This window comes from Crinia signifera, chromosome 5 (assembly GCF_055691185.1).
Source record: "Crinia signifera chromosome 5, ASM5569118v1, whole genome shotgun sequence".
Taxonomy (NCBI): Eukaryota; Metazoa; Chordata; class Amphibia; order Anura; family Myobatrachidae; genus Crinia; species Crinia signifera.
Window position 1 is genome coordinate 95,771,598 of NC_139221.1, and position 14,730 is coordinate 95,786,327.

At 43.5% G+C, this 14,730-nt stretch overlaps 1 protein-coding gene across 1 annotated transcript in view; it reads right to left on the reverse strand.

Moving 5' to 3' along the window:
- TMX3 (thioredoxin related transmembrane protein 3) overlaps positions 1-14,730 on the reverse strand; it is a 111,975-nt gene that overhangs the window by 12,124 nt on the left and 85,121 nt on the right. The window contains exon 10 of the mRNA XM_083187714.1: positions 2,471-2,569. Coding sequence (XP_083043840.1) covers positions 2,471-2,569 — 99 coding nt within the window. The remainder of the gene's footprint in view (positions 1-2,470; positions 2,570-14,730) is intronic.

Consider the following 14,730-nt stretch of genomic DNA (forward strand, 5'->3'; position numbering starts at 1 on the left):
GCGCATGGGACTGTGCACAGGAACAGTTCGAATGTCATACACTACACAATTTGGGCTATTTCACCCGATTCTCGGCCCGATCCTCCAGAATCGGGTGGAATTGGGCCCAAATCACATAGTGTATCTGGTCTATATTTTACAATTTGGGGGAAACTGCTTCTAAAACAGCTAGACTTTTCCCCCCAATGCCTTAGAGTAATTTAATTTAGTATAATTTTATTATATATGTGCATTTTAATTAAATTGGAGTATAACTAAGAAATAATAAATATTTGATTTGGGCAGCAATAGTTAGCATTATTGCATCACAGCGCTGAGGTCATGGGTTCGATTCCCACCATGGCACTAACTGTGCAGAGTTTGTATATTTTCCCTGTGTTTGCATGGGTTTCCTCCGGGTACTCCAGTTTCCTCTCACAATCCAAAAATATACTAGTAAGTTGATTGGCTCCCAATAAAAATGAACCTTAGAATGAATGTGTAGGGAATATAGATTGTAGGGATTATAATGTTGATTGTAAATGCGGTAGGGAATATAGATTGTAAGCTCCACTGGAGCAGGGACTGATGCGAATGTTCAAATATTCTTTGTGAAGTGCTGCTATATAAAAAACTGGTAAAAAAATAAAATAAATACATTTGATTCAGGTTTAGAAATATCTGGTACAGCAGCGCTTCTTTTAAGACAGATTAATTATGTCACCTCGGTAGAACCTGATTCTGGTTGCTAGATCTACCGTTTCTAGATAGAGAGTCAATAGGTTGACATGCAGTAGGTCGACAGGGTCAAAAGGTCAGCACATGAAAAGTTAGACATGTGTTTTTCACAATTTTTTTTATTTTTGGACTTTCATACTTTACCAACCACATGTACTACAATTAGTACAATTAATGTTGCGAGCGAAGAGAGCCATGCGAGGGTACGCATTACACTAAGTTGGTGTCCATGTCAAAAGTGACAATTTAAAAACAAACAAACTCATGTTGACCTTTTGTCATGTCAACCGTTATACCATTTTAATGTTGACCTTTTGACCTGCCATCCTACTGTCTGTCTGTCTAGACACAGTTTATCTAAATATCCACACCCAGCAGAACAGCCTAAATTAAATTTAGAGAGCTAGGCATTAAAGAGAAATCCCACCATAAATATCAATTGTACTACATCTTTCCGTTCCTTTAGTGGTGTTATTAATGGGAAATGTCAGAGTTATCACAATTCATATTGCAAGTGCAAAATGTATAAAGCACTACACACACATATATATATATCATGAGTGATTATTTATGCAACAAGAAATCCGATGGGTGCGGGTTATTCGTTTTCTATGATACCTGCTTCTCCTGCACCGTGGTAATTGACACAGGAAGGTTGAGTGCCAGCACTTCGCAAACTATATATATATATATATATATATATATATATATATATATATATATATAAATCTTTTGTGTTGTTCGGCACTCCGGACGATGTAGTCACTTACCGCGGTGCCCTTAATATCGTTTGATACAGGGTGCAATCCCCGTCCTGGGATCAGGCACAGGGGAAGGAAAACGGCACTCGCGGATTTTTGTAATTATATTTTATAAATTTATGGTGACATCAGATACAGCATACCGACGTTTCAAGGCTTGTCAGCCTTTTCTTCAGGATGCGCTGTAAAGTGCATATAGTGCTAGTGCAGTGAAATAAAAAAAACTGCACTAGCACTATATGCACTTTACAGCGCATCCTGAAGAAAAGGCTGACAAGCCTTGAAACGTCGGTATGCTGTATCTGATGTCACCATAAATTTATAAAATATAATTACAAAAAACCGCGAGTGCCGTTTTCCTTCCCCTGTGCCTGATCCCAGGACGGGGATTGCAACATATATATATATATATATATATATATATATATATATATATATATATATATATATATGTATATATATATATATATATATATATATATATATATATATATAAAATGTATTATCCATTTCTCCTTTATTCCAGTGGATTTAAGAGAATCTCAAATCACATTAGTGCAATAAATGATGCATTTTGTTTGCTGGGACAGCATATTACCACGTGAGTGTAATGTTTAAAATCCAGTCCAGGTTTTAGAGCAGCAGCTGGAAAATTAGATCCAGTCCAGGTTTACTAAACTGATGTATTCAATGTAATATTACGTTCGGTGCTTTGGAGTGTAATCTGACTGTGAAGTCTGTGGAAAACCCTGCAATGCTGTTCATCTGTTACAAAACAATTATAGACTGCATCTATATACAGTGAAAGTGATTCCTTGTCACAATATATATATATACACATATACATACATACACATATATATACATACACACACACGCACATTTTTTGTGTTACTTTGTACATAAATGTGTCTATACAAAAACTAAATATTCACACAAAAGTGTGTTGTTTTTGGAGTAACAAATGATGAGTGTGAGGTTGGATATCATACCTGTATCTCCTAGCTCATACAATGTGAACCCATCAACCTGGAGATAGCCTTCAAACCTTTCCTTATTCACCCAGTTGGATAAATCACCATCTTCATATTCTATATAAAATAAACAAAAACCGAATTGTTTACATTCAAAAGAAAAAGTTACCAAGTACAGTTTAAGTTGATACTTTCATTGCAGTGATTATATTATATGAATTGTGTATTTCAGAAATCAAGGTTCTCGCTTTTGAATGTTATCTATAAGCTAAAATAATAAATATGGAGATGGCTGTTTGGGAGCCAATTACTACATCCTAGTTATTTAACACATAGGATAAAACACTTTGCATAAATTTGCCTTCCTGTCTGTTGGTAATTTGGACATACTGTATTTAGTAGCATAATATATACATGAACTGTATGCAGAACAATAACTGGTACCTGTTTAGTTTCACGGCGGCCAATATATCGGATGCGATATCGGCCGATCCGATGCGATTTTTTTACCTGTTCATAACCTCACTATCCACTACGCATGGAGTTGATTTTATATAGTGTGGCGAGCACAGTAATCCACGGGGCTCACCACACTATATAAAATTAACTTCATGCGCAGTGGATAGCGGGGTTATGAACAGGTAAAAAAATCGCATCAGATCGGCCGATATATCGGCCGCCGTGAAACTAAACAAGTACCCAATAACTTCACCATTCAGCTAAACATATGATTCCAGATTCAAGCGAGGAATTTACAGGTCAGTTCATGCATTTAATGTATCCAGACCTTCTTAAGATTACACAAGTGAAATAGAAAGCTCTTCTATAATACTAAATTTGAGGATTATTCAGCCATTATTTACTGATGGTATAATGGATGCATAATCCACTGACACGTGACCTGTGAAATCACTGTAGGCTTCACTTAAGTGGATCTAGGAATGCTTGTGCAGATGTTGCAGGATCAGTCTTGAAATCTTTGCACTCAGTGCAACCACCTGGCAGTTGTCTTAATAATACAAAGGATTATAAAACAGAGCTAAGTGCAGAGTCAATACCCTACATAATATAAACTACAGTTTACAGAGAATGCAACATGCAATTGTAATATGAATACGAATATATGAAACAGTTCTTGTACTTCTATCTAGGGAGTAATAAAGCCATGAATTATATTTAAAGTTCCAGTAATAACATATCTCATATGTGGCCGTAAGTGCTTGCCTGAACCACTTTCAGTGAAAAAGTTCTGTAAGATTAAAAATAACTTATTAAAACATTCCTATCTATGTCTATGGGCAAAAGATCCATGGGGATGTGGTTAACATCAGACAGGATGCTGGCAGTCAGAATAACAGCGCCCGGGGGGGGGGTATTGCAGACTTGAGCACCTTCATTTAGGGATGGCCATCGTTGCCATTGCCATCGATGGCAATTCTGCAACTGGCCATTGATCGTGCTATGGATGACCATCGATATTTTTACATTTTTTTTTCTCAACATAACAGGGGGTCTGCTGGTGGAAGATGGCGGCGCGTGTATACGCAGCGGCAACAAGCTCCTGTGCACATGGAGCACTTGGAGCAAAGTCCAAATCAAAGCCCAATCCTAAGCCCAAGCTAAGGCTAAATTTGCCCAGCCTGCCTAACCTGTTTGTCCGGCTGCTCCTGCTGTCATGGATCAGCTGCGGGGCGGGCAGGATCGTGTATCAGCGGGAGGTGCTGTTGGGAGCTGTGGCGCGGCAGTGCCGTACAGCAAGGATGAGTGGGGAGGTCGGAGCCGTACAGCGAGGACGAGCCGGGGAGGTCGGAGCGGATGGATGTGCTCCCCCCGCCGGAAAGCAGGTGACTGGAAGGCAGCATGGTGAGCGTGGTGAGGCGCTCACTGCTGCTGAAGGTGGCATGTATGAACTCCCTACTGCCACCATGACCCCTGAGCCCCTGGAAGCATCTGCACAGCACAGCAAATCTGGAGGACAGCGAAGGCATGAGCAGGTACAAAAGGGTTGGGGAAATGGATGGAGGCATGGTAGCAGACATAAATGGCATAGAAGATCTGCTGACCAGCAATATAGAGAACTCCGCAGGGTTTTTAATCTTGCTGGCTGCTGGAAGCGTTGCCCACGGAGAGAGAGGCGGCAGAAGCATGGAAAGGTCTGGAGTGGAATATAGACTTCAGTTGTGCCCTTTAAAATCTCCCCTGCCTAGCCTGATTATGGCAAACGTTCAATCATTGCCGAGTAAATTGGATGACATTGATATGGAGTTGGCTAGCAAGCCACACCTGAGGAACTGCTCTATTATAGTTTTTACCGAGACATGGTTAAATGGTAATACTCCCGATACGGCGTTGGATTTTGTGAACAGAACGTTGTTTAGAGCTGATCGAACCCGCGAGTCGGGAAAAAGCAAGGGTGGTGGTGTTTGCATTTATGTAAACAAAAAATGGTGCTCGGACTCTGTTGCTATTGGATCCTACTGTTCGGTGGATGTGGAATATTTAATGATTAAATGCAGGCCTTATTATCTACCAAGGGAATTTTCCGCAGTAATAGTTATGGCCGTTTATATATGTCCACAGGCCGATGTAGAATGTGCACTTGGCACTTTATACGAGATCCTGGCCGATATGCAGGCTAAATATGTTGATGCTGCTTTTATTGTTGCTGGCGACTTTAACCAGTGTGATAGTTTTCTAAAAATGTCTTTGTCCCAACAAGGGGCGGAAACATTTTGGATCAAGTTTATACCAACGTGGAGCATGCAAATGAGGCTGTTGTCTGTCCGCATATTGGAAGATCAGATCATGTCTCCTTATTTATGTTACCTAAGTATAAACCACTGGTTAAGCGAGTCAGGCCGAGTAGGAAAAGTGTTACCATCTGGCCGGAAAATGCAATAGAAAGGTTACAGGACATTTTAACCTTCACTGATTGGGAGTTGTTTATCAGGGAGTCCGTGATAGGCGAGGATATTGACGTGGATCTATTGGCAACTATGGTTTTGGGCTATATAAATTGTAGCATAAAGAGCGTTACTGTTAAACGTAGGTTTAGAATTTTTGCAAACAACAAGCCCTGGTGGAATTCTACGATGCATTCACTAATTAAAATTAGAGATAATGCTTTTAAAATGGGTGACAGTATGGCCTATAAAGCTGCTAGGTCAAACCTAAGGATAGGGATTAGGCAGGCCAAGAGAAAATTTTCAAGTAAGATGGAAGCCAGATTTAGGGAATGCCACGATTCCAAAGATATGTGGCAGGGGTTGCAGGAAATCACTACTTATAAGTAAAAAAAACGGAGCCCTCAGACGTAAATAGAACTTTGGTTGATGATCTAAATGATTTCTATACTAGATTTGACAAAAATAAGTTGTCCACTGCAAGCATGATTACAAATAGACCAGATGAAGTACAAATTGTATTATATGAGCTGGAGGTTAGGAAGTGTTTGCAGGGTGTTGCCCTGGGGAAGGCAGCCGGCCCGGATGGGATTCCGGGTAAGGTCCTTAGAGGGTGTAGTGAGCAACTGGCATGGATCTTTACGCTGCTGTTTAATTGTTCGCTACAGACTTGTGTTGTCCCACAGTGTCTCAAGGCCATGACGATTATCCTAATACCAATGAAAAATCCCCTGAAAGGTCTGGATGATTACCGTCCCATTGCCTTGACATCACTGGTGATGAAATGCTTTGAGCGTTTGGTACCAAGCCACATTAAGTCTCATTTTACTGAAAATTTTGATCCGTTCCAGTTTGCTTACAGAGCAAATAGGTCCACGGATGATGCAATTTTGGTGGTTTTGCACCAAACACTGGGCCATCTTGAGAAAAGGGGTTCTTATGTCTGAATTTTATTTGTGGATTTTAGTTCTGCCTTTAATACCATTATTCCAATGTCGTTGGTTTCCAAACTTTTTAATTTGGGACTAAATGGGTATTTGTGTAACTGGATTTAACAATTTTTAGTTGACAGGCCACAGGTAGTGAAACTTTGAAATCATATCTCCAGTGAGGTTATGGTTAGCACAGGCGTACCACAGGGGTGTGTCCTGAGCCCGTTGTTATATTCCCTATTTACACATGATTGTGTATCAACTTCAAAATCCGTACAGATAGTGAAGTTTGCGGACGATACCGCTGTGGTTGGCCTGATAACCGATGACGATGAGGTAGCATATAGGTCTGAGGTTCATAGATTGCTTGAATGGAGCAGGCAAAATTGTCTGCAACTAAATATAAACAAGACCAAGGAGATGAGGATAGATTTCAGGCGAGGTTGTGGTAGGCCAATACTCCCCATTTTTATTGAGGATAAGCCTATTGAGGAGGTGAAGGTTTTTAAATTTTTGGGGCTACTCATTTCTGATGATCTGACGTGGTCTTTAAACTCTAACACAGTGATTAAGAAGGCCCAGCAACGGCTTTTCTTTTTAAGGAAACTCAAAGCTGTATGCTCTGACATTAACACACTAATTAGATTCTATCGGGGCATAGTGGAGAGTGTCTTGACTTACGGGATCGTAGTTTGGTTTGGGAGCTGCCCCGTGGCTGAGCGGACCGCGTTAGATCGTGTGATAAAAATTGCAGGTAAAATTATTGGGTTGTCTTTACCATGCGCCCATGAATTACACAAAAATAGATTGCTAAAGAAAGCAAATTGTATTTTGGCAGATCCTAGTCATCCAAAATACGAGGTTTTTGATGTTTTGCCGTCACAAAAACAGTTTCGTAGTGTCCCGGCATGCACAAAGCGCATGTTAAATAGCTTTTTTTCTACTGCTGTTCGCATGCTAAATGCTGTAAAATGACATGGGAATTGCTCTTAGTGTTTTTTCTTCTGTGCAGGTTCTTGTGTGAAGTTTTGTTGACAGTGCATTCTTTGTGGTGTATTGTTAATAACAATAAAGTATTCTTATCTTATCCATTGTGTTTGTTTGATTGGCCTGTGGGCCAATCAAAACACAGGGGCGGGGCTATGCTGCGTGTCCCGGCACTTAAAAAAAACAGCAAAACATTGTTACCTTCATTTAACTTGCCTTCAATCAACTGAATCTCATGGTCTTAATTGATAAGCATAATATATCATATGTCATATGTGTGTAACAGGCCGACTATTTGTGTTTATATTAAAATCCTTTTAGGAGGTGCTGATTACCGGTATACACAAATATATTAATTGGTTGCCAGCATTCTCTTTTTACTTTCTATTTTTAGTTCATGTACTTGGCCTATGAGGGAGATAAGAAATATGCAAATAAAGTACCAGCAAATCCGCTCCTTACTGCCTGTGTCTGATAAATGACAACAGCTGGCCGACTTGTACTTCATCACACTCTATGGCTTACTATATAGAGTCTTTAGTCGCACACATACTGTATACACAAGGGTCATATATCAAATGTCCGACAATATCAGAACCTCACATGGCATGGCATACCAAGAGGGGCAGATGGGCACAAATGCAGCAATGATGTGTTAAGACACATCTAAACTTTCTGCGTTGCACATATTTTGTAGCGGGGCTCACCACACTATATAAAATCAATTCCAAGCGTAGTGGATAGCGGGGTTATGAACAGGTAAAAAAATCGCATCGGATCAACACCAATCCTACACTGGAAAATAAATTAGGCTGATGGAGCGATTTGCCAGGCTTATCTTGCACTCTCTCACACTGCTAATGCTCCCAAATCAAGCATATGAACGTTCAAAGAGGAAGCACCTGTGGAAATGTAGTGATAAGTTTAATCACTATGAAAACAAGCAGAATTGAGGTGGCCTGGCCACATAGACCTACACAAATCAGCACTTGGGGAATTATAAACATTTAACGGCAAATGTATGAACGATTGATTCCCGATATTGCTTAGTGCAGAGATAAGGGACATGATAATATATCATCTCCCGTTTGTTCATACATGTAATGCTAAACTAATTGCAGCAAACTTGGGATCAAAGCTGCGTCTGCACCTTTTTTTTATTCTTCTGAGGGATAATTGAAAATCCCAAACTTTTCTCCTAAAAACCAATGTATATGCTTCATTTCAGGTGACTTATGTTAGGGGCGAGTGTGCCTTTGTGCTGAGCGATTGAGATAAGCACAGATCGCTCAGCACACAGAGAGGCACCAGTGATTTGTGCCGAGCGATCTCTGGTGAGAGAACACTGGCGACGACTAGATATATACTACATGCAGTATATATCTAGTCAGGCGATGATGACGTGCGGGACCGCACATCGACGTCACAGAACGTATACACATGAAGCGATCTGTGATTTATTTCTAAGCTATCTAGTCAATTCCCTTAGAAATACCCCTCACATCGCCTTGTGTGTATGTCCCATAATAGTCTAGATATATCCTTCTGCAGCTAAATAACATTCCATAATGGGACTAACAATGTAAAACTTAACAAATAAATAAACGAGTCCTTCTCCAATGGTCTAAGCAGTTAGCTGTACAATTACTTATTGTAAGATTTCATCCTATACAAGTTCTTGAAATGTTAGGTTTATCTAGTTCAATCATCTTACAAATGATAGATATAGATTAACTCAGCCATTGTATTTTATTATAATAATCAATAATGCTTCAATATAAGAAAGAATTCTTAAACATATTATCCTGTTATTGCAAAGAGGAAGCACCTGCACTTTGGTTTCAGAGAAGAATCATATGTCAGCTATTTGCACTCACCACAAAGTCAAACTAGACAGCCTGTGACCACAAAGATAGATGTGCAAGGAAACTGTAGCTCAACAGACACACAGGTGTGAAACCAAAGCTGTATGAAACTATAAGGGATGCTGAGCTTATTGGTGGTTGCAATCATCTATTAGATAGGGGACGCTAAACAAAGGGATTTTTGTAAGAACTTACCGTTCGAATTCCTTTCTCTGATATGGTCCTGGTGACACAGCTCAACATTGGGATGTAGGAGGGTCCGTAGGAGCCAGGCACCTATCCTAAAGCTTTTGGAGGGTAGGCTCCTCCCTTCCTCATCCCAGACTCCTCAGTTCAATCTTTCAAAGCCACTTGAATACATTAACTCAGTACAAACGCCTGCACATATTATATGCACAATTTTAAAATAACTTTTAACCATATATAACATGAAACATCATGAAACTGGCATACTTACTGAGCGTAAGGGAGGGATCGCTGTGTCACCAGGACCATATCAGAGAAAGGGATTCGAACGGTAAGTTCTTACAAAAATCCCTTTTTCTCTTTCAATGGTCCTGGTGACACAGCTCAACATTGGGACGTTCCAGAGCCGGTCCTTTGGGTGGGTACGCTCAGGTCTGCAGCTCTCATCACTGCTCGCCCGAATGATGCGTCCTCCGACGCGAACTCATGGAACCTATAGAATTTGGCAAAGGTATGAACAGATGACCAAGTGGCAGCCCTGCAAACCTGCTCAGCTGTTGCCCCATGTCGAACCGCCCATGAGGTGGCGACTGACCTGGTGGTATGCGCATTAATCCTGGCCGGCACAGGCCTACCAACTTTAGTATATGCAAAAGCAATTACAGAACGCAACCACCTAGCAATGGTCTGCTTAGAAGCAGGCCAACCAATTTTGTGTACATCATACAAAACTAGCAAAGTATCAGTCTTCCTGACACTCTTTACTCTGTCCACATAAATGCGCAAAGCGCGCACAACATCCAAATTCCTCAATTTGTCCCTTTTCCTTGAACCCTCTGGGGGTTGAAACACAGGCAGAACTATCTCCTGATTTAGATGAAAAGTAGAGACTACTTTTGGTAAAAATTGGGGTACTGTCCGAAGGACAGCCCTATCATCATAAAATATAAGGAAGGGAGACTTGCAGGACAATGCTCCCAACTCCGATACTCTTTTTGCTGACGCCACCGCCAACAAAAATACCAGTTTCCATGTAAGGAATTTAAGGTCAGCCGACCTTAACGGCTCAAAAGGCGCCTTTTGAAGACACTCCAAAACCAGAGATAAATCCCATGGCGCTACTGGTTGCTTGTAGGGAGGTTTCAATCGAGAAACCCCCTGTAGGAAGGTCTATACTTCCGGTAACAATGCTATCCTTTTTTGGAAATAAATTGACAAGGCCGAGATCTGCACTTTGAGTGACTGAAGGCTTAACCCAGAGGAAAAGCCATCCTGCAAAAACTCAAGCAATTTAGCCAATCTAAAACGCGATGTGTGTGACTTCTGCCTTTCACACCACCTAATATAGGTCTTCCAGACCCTATAATAATTTGCAGAAGACACTGACTTTCTAGCTTTAATCATGGTGTTAACCACAGCCTCTGAGAACCCTTTGTTCTTTAAGATGGCGGTTTCAACAGCCAAACCGTCAAATTTAACCGAGCTGAATCGAGATGGTTGAATGGTCCTTGGTTTAGAAGGTCTGACCTCAGAGGTAGACGCCACGAGTCCACAGACAATCTCTGAAGCCTCGAGTACCAGGACCTCCTTGGCCAATCTGGAGCCACTAGAATCACCGGGATTGCCTGGGCCTGTATCTTTTTCAAAACTCTTGCCAGCATTGGAACTGGCGGAAAGACATAAAGTAGATTCCCCTCCCAGGGGATGGTCATAGTATCCACTGCTTCTGCCAGTGGATCCCTTGTCCTGGCATAGAACCTGGGCACCTGATGGTTGAACCTTGATGCCATCAGGTCCACATCCGGAGTTCCCCATTTCAGTGTAATCTGATGAAATACTTGTGGGTTCAGGATCCATTCTCCTTCCAGCAGTTCCTCCCTGCTCAGGAAGTCGGCCTCTATATTCTCCACCCCTGGTATGAATATCGCTGATAACGCTGGAACATTCTGTTCCGCCCACAAGAAGATCCGGGACACCTCCCACATAGCCAGCTTGCTGCGTGTGCCTCCCTGGTGATTCAGATACACCACAGCTGTGGCGTTGTCGGTCTGAATCCTTAGAGGGAGCCCCTGTAATCTTTCTCCTGCCAGAGAAATCACCTTCCACACAGCTCTCAGTTCCAGGATATTGATCGGCAAGGCAGACTCCTCCGAGGTCCATAAGCCCTGCAGACGCAGGTCCAAGACTACTGCCCCCCAGCCCCTGAGACTGGCGTCGGTAGTGACTACCAGCCAGCTCCAGGACTGCAGAGACCGACCCCACTGAAGGGAATCCACCTCCATCCTCCATTCTAGGGGAGACCGAGTTTCTGGAGACAACACTATGTGTTCCGACTTCATGGTCTGAGTATTCCCCGACCAAGCTGTCAGAATGTTCCACTGGAACACTCGAGAGTGGAACCTGGCGAACTGTAACGTCTCGAAATACGCCACCATCTTCCCCAGCAGCTTGAGACACCTCCAAACTGATGTGCTCTGAGACCCGAGGATCTCCTGTGCCAAGGCAGCCAGGTCCCTGGCCTTTGCCTCTGGTAGGAATACCTGATGTAGATGGGTATCCAGAATAACTCCCAGGAACTGGTGTCTCTGTGACGGCACCAACTGAGACTTTTGTAAATTTAAAAGCCAACCGTGAGCCTGCAAAAAACCGATGGCTTCTGCCAAGTGACTCTTTAGCTTTTCTGCTGACTCCGCTTTGAACAGCAGGTCGTCCAAATATGGAACCACAGTGATTCCCCTCAGCCGAAGCACCATTACTGACATTATCTTGGTGAATACCCTTGGCGCTGTAGCCAGACCGAAGGGCCACGCCTGGAATTGTAAATGCAGGTCTCCTATCGCAAACCTCAATAGAACCTGATGTTCTGGATGGATAGGAACATGAAGGTATGCGTCCTGGACATCCATGGACGCCAAAAATTCTCCCTGGTCCAGGCTTAGCAGCACTGACCGTAGAGACTCCATTTTGAAATGGTCTACCCACAAATGGATATTCAATGACTTTAAATTGAGAATTGGTCTGAAAGACCCGTCTGGTTTGGGCACCAGAAACAGAGTGGAATAAAAGCCTTTTTTTGCCCTCCGCTCTGGGGACCGGGATCACCACACCCTTCTCTAAAAGAGAGTGAGCCGCTCCCAAGAGAGCTGTACGGAGCCGAGCCTCCTTTGGTAGTGGTGTGGGAATGAATTTTCTCGGAGGAAGACCTTTGAAGGGAATTCTGTAACCCTGGGATATAATGTCTAATACCCAGGAATCCTGGTCTAACAATGCCCATGCATCCCTGAACTGACAGACGCCCCCCCACCTTGACCACCGCCGGGAAAATCCCCTGGTAGTCATGCGGCGGGTTTGTCCTCTCCTTTGGTGTTTGGTTTCTTATGAAAGGAACCGAATTTAGACTTTGGGGCCTTGCCCCTGGAGGACTGAAACTTTCCCCTAAAGGCTTGTCCTCGAAAAGACGCACCTCCTCTAGGGGAGGGCCGAAAGGACGGCCTAAAAGCAGAAAACCTTGATGTTTGCTTGGCTGCAGGGGCCGGCAGGAAGGTACTTTTACCACCCGTGGCCTGCTTAATAATTTCTTCTAGTTCTGAACCAAACAACAGTTTTCCTTTAAAAGCCAATGCCTCTAAGGCCTTCTTAGACTCGTTATCCGCCTCCCAAGCTTTAAGCCAGAGCACTCTCCTGGCATTGACGGACACTGTGGAAACTCTGGCAGCCATTTTGAGAGCTTCCTCCTCAGCCTCAAGCACATACTCTGCAGCTGCTTTAAGCTTCTCCGCAAGTAACAACACACAAGGATCAGCATGTAAAATAGTGCACAGGTCATTGGCCCACACAATCATGGCCTTAGAGACCCAGGCTGAAGCAATCAGAGGGCGGAGTGTGTAGCCCACCCCTTCAAAAATTGCCTTGAGGTTACCCTCCAGCTTTTTATCTACGGGGTCCTTAAAGGCTGCTCCCCCCTGCACTGGTAGCACAGTGGCTTTTGACAAGCGTGGCACAGAAGCATCTACCACTGGAACTTTCTCCCAGAGGTCTGCATGAGCCTCAGGCATGGGATACAGACTTAAAAATCTCTTTGGCATCTGCAGCCTTTTATCGGGCGTTTTCCAAGCCCCTTCCAATAAATCCTGTAAACCTTCATCTGCAGGGAAGGTAACAGCTTCCTTACGCTGCCGTTTAAACACACCTTTTGCAGGAGTTTTATCTTCCACAGACAAATTTAAAGCCTGTTTTACAGCAGTAATCAAATCCTCCACCCCTGCGGCAGAGGAATCCTCAGACTCATCTCCCTGCTCCCAGGGAATGTCTGCATATTCTCCATCCTCTTCAGCAACAAGCAAAGGCACTGAATAAGACCTTTTAAGGGTTCCCACAGAATCAACATCTATTTTGTCTAGTAGTTCACTAAACCTGCTAATTCCTTTTGCAGTATCCTGCATGACCTGAATGAAGCCAGGATCTGCCTGGGTCAGAGGCAAGGAGCCAGAGGACTGCTGAGATGATGACATAGGTCTCTGAGAATCTACCAAGACATCACTCTGTCTGTCCAGCAATTGCACTAAAGCATTCACAGACCTGCCAAGGGCACTGGCCCACGCGGGTTCCAATTGCTCTACCCTCTGGGGTTCACTCCCCATGGGTTTCACAGCAGCGCAAGTAATACACAAGCCCCCCTTGGCCATCTGCTCAGGGACAAATTTCAGTGTACAAACACTGCAAGCACTCAATGTACTAAGGGCTCCCTCCCCCAAAACCACAGACTGATGCTCAGACATGATATAAAATAACACAGTCCCAGCACATACACTGTACAAGCGTTTCTACCGAGCCAATGCACCCAGTCACTTATCTGTCTGATGGTTTCAGATGTGGGGAAAGCGATGCCCAGGAAATCCAAACACTCTGCCAGGATCTGTCAGCCAGCTCAGCTCCGCTGCAAGCGTTCCGAATGGCGCCAAAACAGAGTGAGGGAAGAGACCAAGTCCCTGCTGCTGCGGGGTCCGTGACTTTGGCGCCAACCACCCCTAGACAGCCGCTCCCATTGCAGGATCTCCTAGTTCCAGTATCTCCCCCTCAGCTGGGGACCACTTGGAACATGCCTGTAACACACTGCTGTCCTCTCATATAGGAGCTCAGTGTGCAAGCTCCGCGTAAAATGGCCGCCGCCATCACAGAGCGCCTGTCCCCCATGATCCCCACCTAGCGTGAAGCCGGTTTCAGAGTGCTCCGGAGCCCAGGCAGCTTCTTAAAAGAAGCTGTAAGCGCTGCACAGGGAGGCCAGACAGCGTCTCCCCTGTGCACAGCGAGCTGACAGGACGCGCTTTTGTCAGCTCCTGCTGCGCTGTCAGTGTGAGGATTCACTATAGAGAATCCTCACACTGTGCCTACCTAGCTAGTTGTAA